The sequence below is a fragment of the Lynx canadensis genome, chromosome X (assembly GCF_007474595.2).
Source record: "Lynx canadensis isolate LIC74 chromosome X, mLynCan4.pri.v2, whole genome shotgun sequence".
Classification (NCBI taxonomy): domain Eukaryota; kingdom Metazoa; phylum Chordata; class Mammalia; order Carnivora; family Felidae; genus Lynx; species Lynx canadensis.
In genome coordinates, this window is record NC_044321.2 from 15,374,343 (window position 1) to 15,386,556 (window position 12,214).

Genomic DNA, 12,214 nt, shown 5'->3' on the forward strand with positions numbered 1-12,214 from the left:
CAAAGCGCAGAGTAGGAAACTTGTTTCAAACCGGATGCGCCCAAATATGAGTTTTGGGGATACAAGTGAGCAAAAACGCCTTCCCTGGAAAGGTAGCATAAAAGAGCTCCCAGGTGAGGCCTTATGGGAAACCAACATAAGGGAATCGACCCCTTTTTCTGCTACTTAAACATGTGGTGAGAAAGCAAAAAACTAGCTCAGACATGGAAAGTAAGAAGCTGCCTAGCCATCCATCAGGCTGCGGTCCCACAGCCAGCTGCAAAGCCAACAGGAAATAGTATCCCTCCCAAGCACATGCTGCAGCTGGAAAGGGTCCTAACAACCCCTTCTCTGAGGAGCACTGCTTTCTTACTCCCAGAGAAAGCTTGTCCTCTCAAAGCACAGACAACCAGAAACTTTGCTTTTTTTATATCATATCAGTCAGAATGAAACATTCCACTCTTGACCGAAGGAACGACAGTCACTGTGACACAGAAAAGCAGCCGCGATCCCCCATGCACGTGCAGAGCCTCGCGTAAAGAGTTCTGAACACAGCACTGCACACTTATCTTAACTCGGTGGTTCCCAAAGAAATAGGACCTGGGTGCACCTCACAGTCCACACCTCATGCTGACCCCTTAACAGCCCTGCGTTGCTTGCAACCTGTCAAAACACTGCTTCATTTACATTTCACTGCATTCCCCCTTCCTCCGAACTGGTAACCACTCTCTTTTCTTTTGTCTGGTGTGATGGGGCCGCACGGGTTCTCCTACCAAGTGTCCTCAGTGCGATGAACCAATAAACCTTTGTCAGGCAAGGGTTTGTCTTGGTGCTGTTGGGCTGAACGGTCTAGAGCAGGGACTGGAAAGAACGAAGGGTCTGTCAAGCCCCACGGAACACTGGCAACCACTACTAATCCCTAGAAACCCAAAGTAAGTTCAGGGGTCTTAGGTGATCAAATGTGTCATTTTCCAGCTGGTGACTGTGAACTTCAGAAAGAGGACTCATGGCTACTATGCCACTTTCACAGGACTCTGTCCAGTACAGAACCTGTTTAAATTTTAAGTCATTTATAAGTCTCCATTTGCTCAACTACCACTTGTCACGTGCCCAGTGAGTCTATGACACTCTGCTGGGCTATATGGTGGGGCTATCGAATAGAAGACACAGGCTCTGCCTCGAGGGACCCACGATAGCCACAAGCCACCATGTGTCACCATCACAGGGGACAACTCCCAGGAAGTGAGTCAATGAACAAAGCTACCAGGAAGGTGGTACAAGCGTCCAGGGATGGAGTGAGGAGAGGTTAGGCAGGGCAAGTTTAGCCTTTGCCCCATGGTCATCATTTATTCAGAAGCCTCACCTGCCTTTGTCCAAATTTTGTCAAGGATCATTCTTTTTCCTAACCCTCCTGCTCAACTGGTGCTCTGAATCTCTAAGACTTTAATTCTTTGTTCAGAAAGATGCGAAATAGCCCATTTCTCCGGGTTATTTTTTCTGTCCCACCAAGGCCACAAATCTGTATCAACTGTAGTAAGAAAGAGGGAAATTCCAGATGTGGTGAGCTGGAGGAATCTCAGGGTACTTCATTTATGAATATTTAGATAGTGTCTCTCTTGTTATGAAAGTCCTGGCAATCTGTTCCCCAGCATGCATTTCAGATGAGTTTCAATATCATGAAAGCTTTACTGGGGGGAGGAGAGGTGATGTTAGTTGTTTAAATAAATCCTAATCAGCTGAGTTTCACTTTCCCCCAGAAAATACCAATCCACATGAACATTTTTTGAATCATCATAACTCTTAATCCTCACGGGAGCTTGTATGTTAGCCTGCCGAGGACAGAGATGTGAGGAAGGGGCTTCTCTCCTCTCTACTGCCGGGCGGTTTTTGTTACAGATCTGTCCACTGACCAGAAAGGAGGGCCGCCCCACTCTCAAGCTCAGGGAACACAGGAGTCACATCACAATCTGAAAGCGATGCAAGGGGCTTTTTGGTGGACTTAGGTGCCTCGTGGAGATCCTGGGAGAACGTGCCCCTTACAGTGAAAGCCAGAAAGCAGGTGGGGGAAATTAGCTGGAGAAATTCTTTCTTTGGCCCATGAAAAACATCTGTCAATAAACATCCTTCAAGCCTTCACTGACACTGAGAATTCTCCTTCTGACCTCCTGCACACTTACATGCATACTTACACCTATACCCGATGACCTCTCACGTTCCTACTAAACTGTCCCCATCTTCTTTTTGTCTCTCCCCTCTGGCTGCTCAGTTCTTTGAATGCAGAAATGTTTTACTCTGAATCGTTGAGCTTTTGGAACCGAATCAGAGGATGAAGATGCTGGGAGAGACCACAGGGGTTGTCTCTAGAGCAACCCTCGGACTTCACAGGCAATGCAGACAATGAAGAGCAAGGCAGAGAAATAAAATTATTCATCCAAGGTCACACGGCTAGCGAATAACAAGCTGGTCCTAGAATGCACACCCCCGACTTTGGGCAAAAACACACCACCCAGCCTCTGTTAACAACACTCTTTGTTAACAACCCATCCCGGGGTGCCTGGGTGGCTCAGTTGGGTGTCCGACTTCGGCTCAGGTCATGATCTCACAGTTTGTGAGTTCGAGCCCCGCGTCGGGCTCTGTGCTGACAGCTCAGAGCCTGGAGCCTGCTTTGGATTCTGTGTCTCCCCCTCTCTCTGTCCCTCCCCTGCTCGTGCCCTGTCTCTATCTTTCAATAATGAATAAATGTTAATTAAAAAAAAAAACCCATCCCCCCACCGTGATGCTTCCAGAGAGCCAGGTGGATGGACATAATTAATAGATACTTATAGGACGGAACAAGGCTTGGGCTAGAGCCTAGATCCTCCCACATGCTTGAAGGAGCTGAGTATTCGGATCTGTGTTAATACCCAGGCCCAGAAAGCCCATCTTAGATCCCAGAATTACTCTCAAACGGCCATGTCCAATACTGTGGCCACTAGGCACACGTAGCTATTGAGCACTTGATTTGTGGCTGCTCCAAGTTGAGCTGTGCCGTGCACGTAAAAGACACGCTGGACTGTGAAGACTCATATAGATAAAGAAGAAAAATATCTCAGTTGATAATTTTATACAGGTTACATGTTAAAGAGATACTATTGGGGATACACTGAGTGAAATAAAATACATTTACATATTTAATTTAGTAAGCTCACTTGTTTCTTCTTTCTTTTTTAAAAATGTGGCTGCTAGAAATTGTAAAATCACGTATGTGACTCACATAATATTTCTATTAGCCAGCTCTAAAACACAGCTACCCTCCCCACCCCTGCCCAGCTAATCTTTCCAAAAAGACTGGAATCTCCTGCCTGCAGACATGGCAGAGGGTGAAAAGAAAGCATCAGGAACAGGATCTTATCCGAGGGCTAGTTCTGAAGACCTGAGGATTAGTCACTGCAGCACGCCCTGCAGACTGTCCAATGTGCCACATCCTTACAAGTGACCCTCGGGTCCCTGCTGCTCAGAATCCTCCCAAGAGCAACCTACAAAGTCACCCAAGGAGGACCAAGGTCCTTTTTATTCTGGACAGAGGTGCACCATCTACAGGGAATTCTGACTTTACTTCTATTGAAAGTCTTTCCCTTAAAACAAAACCTCTGTTGCCCAGATTACTACTTCTGCAGACACAAGTCAGGTTGGTCAAGACCACTGGTTGTCTCATGTCACGAGGATAGCCTACCCTGGGGACCACATTCCCATCACCTTTGAGGCTTGATGTGTCTTCCCCTTTTCCTTCTCCTGCCTATTCCCCATTCTGGTCATCCAAGCAACATTGCTAATAACAGGGATCATTTAGAAACCTGTCAATTGCCACAACTACAGAATAAGCAGTTGAATGAAGGAAGGACAGGCTACTGTCCAACAAGAGAAATGTTTGCAGAATGGTTTAAATATTCAGTTCTTGAAAATTCTTCACTGCCTAGAGGCACCTGGGTGTCTCAGCTGGCTGAGCATCCAACTTGAGTTTGGCTCAGGTCATGATCCAAGGGCTGTGGGATCGAGCCCTGCCATTGAGCTCTGCAATGAGTTTGAAGCCTGCTTAAGACTCTCTCTCTCTCCCTCTGCCCCTCTCTCCCCTGCTTGTTCTCTGTCTCTAAATTAAATTTAAAAAGAAAGAAAGAAAGAAAGAAAGAAAGAAAGAAAGAAAGAAAGAAAGGAAGGAAGGAAGAAAGAAAGAAAATTCTTTAGTGCCTAAAGGTAGGTTTAGCATAAAAGTGTATAACCTGCATGAATAAACACAGGGCCAGGTTGTCCTGAGGAATATTGATGAGTTCCAAACAGTGGTTCTGGAAGTGTGGGCCCTAAACCAGGCGCAGCAGCAGCACCTGGGAATTCCTTGGAAAAGCAAAGTTCCAGGTCTCACTGGACTAATGACTCAGAATTGTGGAGGCGGGGCCCAGCAACCTGGGGGGTGGGGCCCAGCTCTCCAGGTGATTCTGGGGCCCACTCAAGTGTGAGAACCCCTGCATTAGAGTATTAGACAAGTGGGCTTTCTGCCTATGACCAGGAGTCGGACAACAGCATTACCACATGGAAGGCACCAGACCTCATCTGAACCTTCCACACCAAGGCAGAGCTACAGCACCTGCATCCGTATCTTCCATGAACTTGTTTATCAAAACCACCATTTCTGGTTTGGCAAATCCCACAAATTCGTTTTCCTAAGTCTAAGGCAGCACCCCTCATTTGCTTTTCAATGGTATATTATTTCTCAATTAAAAGGATAAAGCTGTGCTTGCTCTTATATTAATCATAATTATATATGTGTGATTTATGTTCTCTCAATCTTTGGCTTTCCAAACTATATTAGCAGTCTGTCCACATTATGCTCATAAGAAAATCTGAAGCTGGAAAAAAAAAAAATAAAATCCCTAGAAGGAACTGAAGTAATTGTTTCTGACCAGAGCCTGTCCAGAATGCCCTAGTTACTGAAAGGATAGCTAAAGGGATTGGAGGCTTGCCAGATTAACAACTACAAATTCAGGACGCCCAGGTATATTTGCATTTCAGATAAACAACAAAGAGTACGGGGGACATACTTATAACCAAAAAATTATTCACTGTTTATCTGAAATGCAAATGTACTGGGCATCCTGTATTTTATCTGGCAACCATCTAGAACAGGGAATAGGACCTTTAGGAAGGCGTTAGGGAGACAACTATCCTCAAACACTTAAAGGGCTGTTAGGAGGAAAATGGGCTAATATCATTGTAGACCCAGAGACTAAAATTCATGGGTAAAAATTCCAGGAAGAGCGTATGTGGCTCAATGGAAGCAAGACATCTGCGCGTAGAGAGATTTTAGTCGAGACGCACTGAGGATGCTGGCTGGCTGGCAGGCAGGCAGGCAAGGGCTGGGAGTGCTGGCTGAGTGCTGAGGCTAGAAGGTAGGGCCTCCCTGACTTAAAGGCCTATGAATCCCCCAACTGCTTGAATTGCCATTCTCTACAGCCTTTCTGCCTCCTGAATGATGCAAAGTGATTGGGTATATATGGATAAGCCCCAGCTCTGATACAGGCGGCAGGAAAGAACCACGTTCCATAAAGAAGAAAACCCCCCAAGAGTGCCAAATCTAACTTGTGCCCACCCACTGGTAGGACCCAGTGGAACACATTTGGGTATATTTTTTCTGATGTATTTTAAAACGCCATTAAGGTGAAGGGGATTAAAGAGTACACTTATCATGATGGGCCCTGAATAATGTACAGAATTGTTGAGTCGAGATATTGTATACCTGAAACTAATATAACACTGTATGTTAACCCTACTGAAATTTAAAAGACTTAATTTAAAAAGTTAAACAGCCATTAGGATTATGTGAGGATTTTTCAAAAGCATGTCCATGACTGAAAAACCCTTAACTGCTTCCAAATGTAAAATATGGATAAATAAGGAAACTCACTCTTTGTCCTGCCGTCCATTTCTGGTTTTGACGAGTCTGGAGTTGCCGTCGTTGGAGGTAACTTCTTTCCAATTGTCTGAGGAGGAAAGAGATCATTTTACTTAACTAGATGATTCTCTCCATTAAGCAAAGAAAGAAAATCAAGTTCATGATGACAAAATGTTCACAACTGCTTCTCAAAACCACACCCTCGAGGCGTGGCTGCTCCGAGCAGGGCCTGCCATTCTTTGACAGGTCAGAGCCTCAATAACAAGCATAGCAAGCACGTGAGAGAACCAGGGAGGAAGGGTTTCATCCTTGTAGGCGCTCCAAACCTTTTATTCCCATTCTTCCTTGATTCTCTTACTAAAAGGCTGATGATTTTCAGCAAAGTAGACAGGTACCTTTCCCCTCACTTGATGAGAAGCTGACTATATCCATGGAGGCACAGCACCTGGCCCAGAGGAGGCGCTCAAGAGTGTGTGCAGAGTGGAAGAATGATAGTAAGAAGAAAAGGATAAAAAGACAGAAAGACAGGAAGGATAAAGGGAGGGAGGGCCAGAAGGACAAGTGGATAGGCAGGTGGAAGGACAGGCAGAAGCAAGAATGTCCAGGGCAGGTGTGCCTTATCACATGCCCCAGCCGTGGAAAATGCACGGTGCCTCGTGGGGTGGGAGCGAACACACCCACGTCCTCTAGCACAGGTCTATCTGCCCTAAAAGTGGAACGAGGGGAGCCCGCAGCGCTCTTCCTTCCAGCCTTTTAACCTTCCAGGGCTTTAAGAAAGGCCTGTGCCACAGACCCTAGGTGTCTATTTACTAGTAAAAAAAAAAAAAAAATGATGAGTTTGTGTGGAGTTCATTTTCTTCCCTTCGTTCCAGGCTAATTCTATTATCATTCATTATTAATAAACCATCCATAGAAAAGACTGATACTGTCACTGACTAAAGATGTTTCTGAAAACACAAGTGACTCAGAGGCTCAAAGGCACCAAAAATGAAAAAACAAGACAGTAAACAAAATGCTGCTTCCAAAGGCAAGGTCCCTTCCCACTCTTCTCCTTTGCCACCACATTTGTGTGATAATGATTAATGCCCGAGGAAATGGTCTATTGATACCTGGGAAATGGCTGTCAACATCAAGTAGCTGGGGCAATTCAACCTCCCCAACAACGAAGGGTTTCCCTAGCGAGAATTCCAGCCACTGGGAAAGCCAAACATAGTTGCACCTTGAACACGTGAACAGCAATGAACTGGCATGGCGGAATGTTTCTTCAAATAAGACTGATTCACCACAGTTTTTAATTTGAAAAAGTCCTTGATGCTTCAAATGTTGAAACTAACATTAAATATGAATAAATCACAGAAAGAGGAAAAGATAAATCAAATCCTCAGCCCTTTATGAATTTTTAAAAACATTTGTGACAGAAAGCTTTTACATTTTACACGGTGACATTTTTATTTAGTGCCACAGGGCTTTCTAAATTGGATAAAAAATGAAATCCAAAATATTATGCCACCCCTCCACTGCTGCTAAGTACTCAAACTAATACTATTTTGTGATTCCAAGGAAACATCAAGGAGGAAAAAAGTGTGTTGTTATTCGGCCATAAGGTCAAATTTGATGAGAAACCGTTCTTAGAATTATCTTCAAAAACCAGGAATTGACAGGAAAAGTAGGCACTGTCCAAGCGTCATTCACATTCCTGTTCACACTTCCAACAGCATCGCCATCAATCTCTGTTTTTCCCTTTCGGACCAGACTAAAGTATCACTATCATTAACTCATTAGGAAGAAGAAAAGAAAAACCACTGGCACGTCAGTTTTCACTGACAGTGGAGAGAAGAAATCAGGAATATGCAGAAGGAAACACTATGCTCAATCCTGACTTGGGTTCCTTTCTGGGAAAAAAAAATGAAGCTTCCAGTGGTTTGGGCGTTAAACCAGGTGCCTTCCTTTAGAGACCTTCATAGGTTGTATGCTTGGACAACTCCCCCTTATTTAGTAACAAAAGGAAGCACTGCCCGTGGTCCCTGATGCCCTGGTTTACAGGACAGTGCAAGCTAACAGACATCAAGAAGATCCACCGGTTAAATACACTTACTTCTATACAGAAAAACACGTAAAGAACAGCTTACTCTGTTCTGTTTTCTTGCTATTTCAGAAAATACAGCACGCTGGCCTTTGCATGGATCCCAGCAACAGGGGTGATGGTGTGGCTGAAAATGCACTCACCTTCCAGGGGTGCTGGGTTTATTAGCTCCTCCTTCCTTCCTCTTGGGCCATGATTGAAGGTCAAGAGTAAGTCAAGATCCTCCCCTCTCAGTTTGGTCTCCCAGGCGTCCCAGAGATGGGAAGTATTCAGGGGTTGCTCTCTTCTCTAAGAGCTAGAGAAGTATGGTTCCCAGGCGAGTGGCACGGGTATCACCGGGAACTTGTTAGTAAAGCAAATTCCCGGGCCCCACCCCAGGCTTTCTCAATCAGAAACTCTGGGGATGGTTCCTGGTAGTCTCTGTCTGAACACACCCTCCAGGGGACGCTGATGCACACTCGAGATTGAGAAGCACTGACCCAGAGGTAGGAGGGATTCCATTAGCACTAGCCAAATACCTTTCAAGGATTAACAACTCAGGTGCCTATTCTCATATCTTTATAAATCATAAGCTGTCTTTTTCACTCTTCTTCCTCTTCTCTCTCTCTTTCCAGAAGGCTTTGTTGCCTTCTACCTTCTCTATTCTCAGCTGGCATAACAATTGGTCATTCCTACTAAATCAGTCAGTGCAGAGAGGAATGAGAGTTTAGGAGAGCCAACAGGGTGACAATGTCACTGAGGGGAAAGAATGGGGACATAGGTGGCCATGGGATTCTTCACCAAAGAAGCCCTGAAAGGATGGATGGGACAGATGGACGAATGGACGGAAAGATGGTTTTGTACGAACAACGGAAGACCATACCTAGCCTCATACTACCATGAAGGTCAAGTGGGCAGATCTGCATGAATGTAGTGACCTCCAGGGAGAGCCACGTCCTGCTGCTCCTCCACAGTGTTTCCCTCTATGGGCATGTTAGATGGGACATCGCTTCATTGTAGGAGACTGTCTCACACTAAAGGACATTAGGTGACCTTTGCTCCTGCCCACTAATAGCCTGCAGTGCTCCTCCGTCAATGCATCCACCCCAAATGCCCTATGCCTTTCTAAATGCCCCCTTTGAGAACCTCTGTCCTCCGCCCTTCCTCTAAATCCAACAACAAAGACAAGGAGTAATGAATTACTGCTTTCCCACCTGGCTTTCAGCTTCCCCTACACCTCTGAAAACATCTTTGGTCCAGTGGGCTAAAAGTGAACAGAACCCGAACTTTCAAAGGGCAATGCCTAGGGGCGCCTGGGTGGCTGAGTCAGTTAAGTGTCCAACTCTAGATTTTGGCTCAGGTCATGATCTCACGGTCCTGAGATCGAGCCCTGAGTTGGGCTCCACGCTGAATGTGGAGCCTGCTTGAGATTTTCTCTCTCTCTCTCTCTCTCTCTCTCTCTCGCTCTCTCTCTCTCTCTCTCTCTTCCTCCCTCCCCTTCAAAATAAATAAACATTTAAAAAAAACTTTAAAGGGCAATGCCTAGCTCCAGTACACACATAGGTCAGATATAATTGAAGGCCAGGCCTAAGGAGACAGAAAAATCAGGGAATCACATCCAGACATCTCTCATCCACTTTAAGGCAGTGACGAAGGACGTTAGGCTTATAGCAGCTGTGGAAGAGGATTCAGCATCTCCATTCCTTGCTTCCTCGGCAGGGTTCCAAGATCTTGCCCTCTGGGTGCCCTAAGAAGACGGCTTATCCAGGACAAGCACCGGCCATACACTTGGGGGCTGTGTGGACTCAGCTCAGAACCCGGCTCTTTCACTCCTAAGAGATGTGCAAACAGGCCCATTTTACCATCTGCCTTGTGAAGGAACAGCTGAGCGCTTCCTCTTCTCTGTGCTGTGGTCTAAAGACCTCTTAGTAGCCACATCTGTGCTACTCTGCTCTGCTTGCCCCCCAGCTCGGAAGCCACTGCTTGGTCTCGGAAGACATGTACATATGGATGGCTGCATAAAGCTGAAAGCTCTACAAATCGACAACTATTGGTTGCCACCGACAATGAGCTACTATTGCTATTGATCTACTTCAACAAACAGTAATCACCAGGCTGCCATCAACTTTTGCCTCTCCTACCACATCCTAATGTCCATTTAAAAAAATGACTTTTAAGAATAAACAATTAAAAAAAGCATTCCTTCGAATTTTTAAGACCAGAAGCCTTTCTCCTACTAGCTTTCTCGACAGAACCCTACATAAAGTTTCTGGGCGATTTTGTGTGTAGTAAGTAGGAGCGATCATATATATTCCTAGCTCTACAAGATCTGGTAATACAGCATCAAGAAAGATAACCCCCATATGATTTCAGTTACTGGAGCAAGTAATTTTTTTCCCCTCTTCTGTGCCAAAATGAAGAAACTAACGCTTGTAGGAAAGACAATCCCTGGATGTGAGCCCAGTAGAATCCAGTTCCCTAATGACTAATAGATCTGTTTCTCTTTGTGACCGCTGGAGCGTGAGACCAGGGTCCTGCTCAAACCAAGTCACCCCTGTGACTTCATTCTAATTCAGATGCAAACTCCTTTGAATGTATAAAATTTTCTAATTATAGGACAATGCTAAGGAGAAGGAAGTTTAAGTCCCATCTCTGAAAGTCTCCTCTCAGAATACTACGCATAACTCTTAATCACAGAGGCAATCAGGCTCAGTGGGTAGGGAGGAAAGAGAGAGAGAGCCCTATATTCAATCAGTGTAGTCTCTCTGTTGGTAGACCAGGCTTTCGGATACCTATTCCAGAAGAGGGTGATTTTCTGAGAAGCTATATGTAGACATTACTCAAGTGTTCACATAAAGCCAAACACAAGAGATGACTTTTCAAACAGCTGGTAAAATACAAGATAAAAGATGGTTCTTTCAAGGCATTCCTTTTACTACCTTCGTGTTTAACACTACTCCTTCCCTTTATGCTCAGCACAGATTTATTAAGTGCCTGCTCAACGTGAGGCAGGGAAGCAGACGAAAAGGCAGGAGGATGTTTCACATTATCACCAACACCGAAACAGCAATTCATTGGGTTCTCCAGAGTAGTGTGTTGACGAGTGTCCAACCATTTGGCATGGTTCTCCCAAATGTGAGTCATATACAAGATACGGAGAGGTATAGGCTATGGGAGATAGTGACAGGAGAAAAGAGAAATAGGATCTATATATAACCCTATCCACAACCTTTTAGCTTTCATTTACCATCGTAACTCAGAAAGATACACAAACTATTAAAACTCACTGTCAACTTTTAATATTTATTTTTACACATTCCTTTCATGAACACCTCTAATTGATGGTATTAGGAAAAGTCTGCTTGGTGCTCAGCAGAGAACGGTAGGAGCAGAGCCTAAGCCCTGTGAGCCAGCTCATGTCAGAGCCAGAAGAGAACAAGCACAAAGGAGTGTCCTCACAATGGGGGCCTGTGAGCTTCTAATGGGAGCCTTTTCTACTCGCTGGGAAATTTACATTAGCAACTGTCAATTCGTCCGCCTTTGGCTGGCTCAGCTTAAACTATTTGATACCAACAGGACATATGCTGGAATAAAATACAACTCAAAATTCTAAAGATAAAATACATGGTCCAGTAAAAGAAAAAATATATTTGTAGCTCCATTCTAGGGTCAGAGGTCATCTTTAAAACACCTCAGATACCACTGTGTCATTTCTGACATCTCCGAGAGGCATGCTTCAGTCTATTTTTAAACACCGCTATAAGAAAAAAACTTCTTAAGTAATCTCCTGATTTTAAAATTGGGCTTCAGACTTACGGTTACCCATATAATGTTTATTTCCCCAGTTGTCTTGAAAAGTTAGCAAAAGTTCAAATTACGTTAAACCTCTTTGCCCAATCATGGTCAAAGACCTGGTCAGATCCATAGCTCCTTTAGAAGCATTTGTTAGCTGTATTACGCTTAGAAAGTTTAACTGCTTTTCTCTCCTTTTCTCTTCAGAAATAGTGGCCTCCTTGAGAGCAGGACCTAGATGTAAATTATTCTCTCTACAAAGTAAAGGGTTAGTAAGCGTTGAACAGAGCAGGGAGTTTGAGGATGCCACGGACGCATGCGTTACCCTAGCATTAACAACCTCCCAAGACAACTGGTGAATGAGTGGAGAGTTCCTTCTTGACAAACGAGACTAGGAGGGCCCACTGTTTGTCACTGTCCTGTATCAGCTCTTTGCAGCATAATCTCTGGTGACAGCA

The 12,214-nt window shown here is 44.7% G+C and overlaps 1 protein-coding gene across 4 annotated transcripts in view; it reads right to left on the reverse strand.

The window, feature by feature from the left end:
- SH3KBP1 (SH3 domain containing kinase binding protein 1) overlaps window positions 1–12,214 on the reverse strand; it is a 334,711-nt gene that overhangs the window by 97,113 nt on the left and 225,384 nt on the right. For all 4 annotated transcript variants that reach the window (XM_030304713.1, XM_030304716.1, XM_030304714.1 and 1 more), the window contains one exon: window positions 5,915–5,990. In XM_030304713.1, the coding sequence (XP_030160573.1) occupies window positions 5,915–5,990 (76 nt within the window). The remainder of the gene's footprint in view (window positions 1–5,914; window positions 5,991–12,214) is intronic.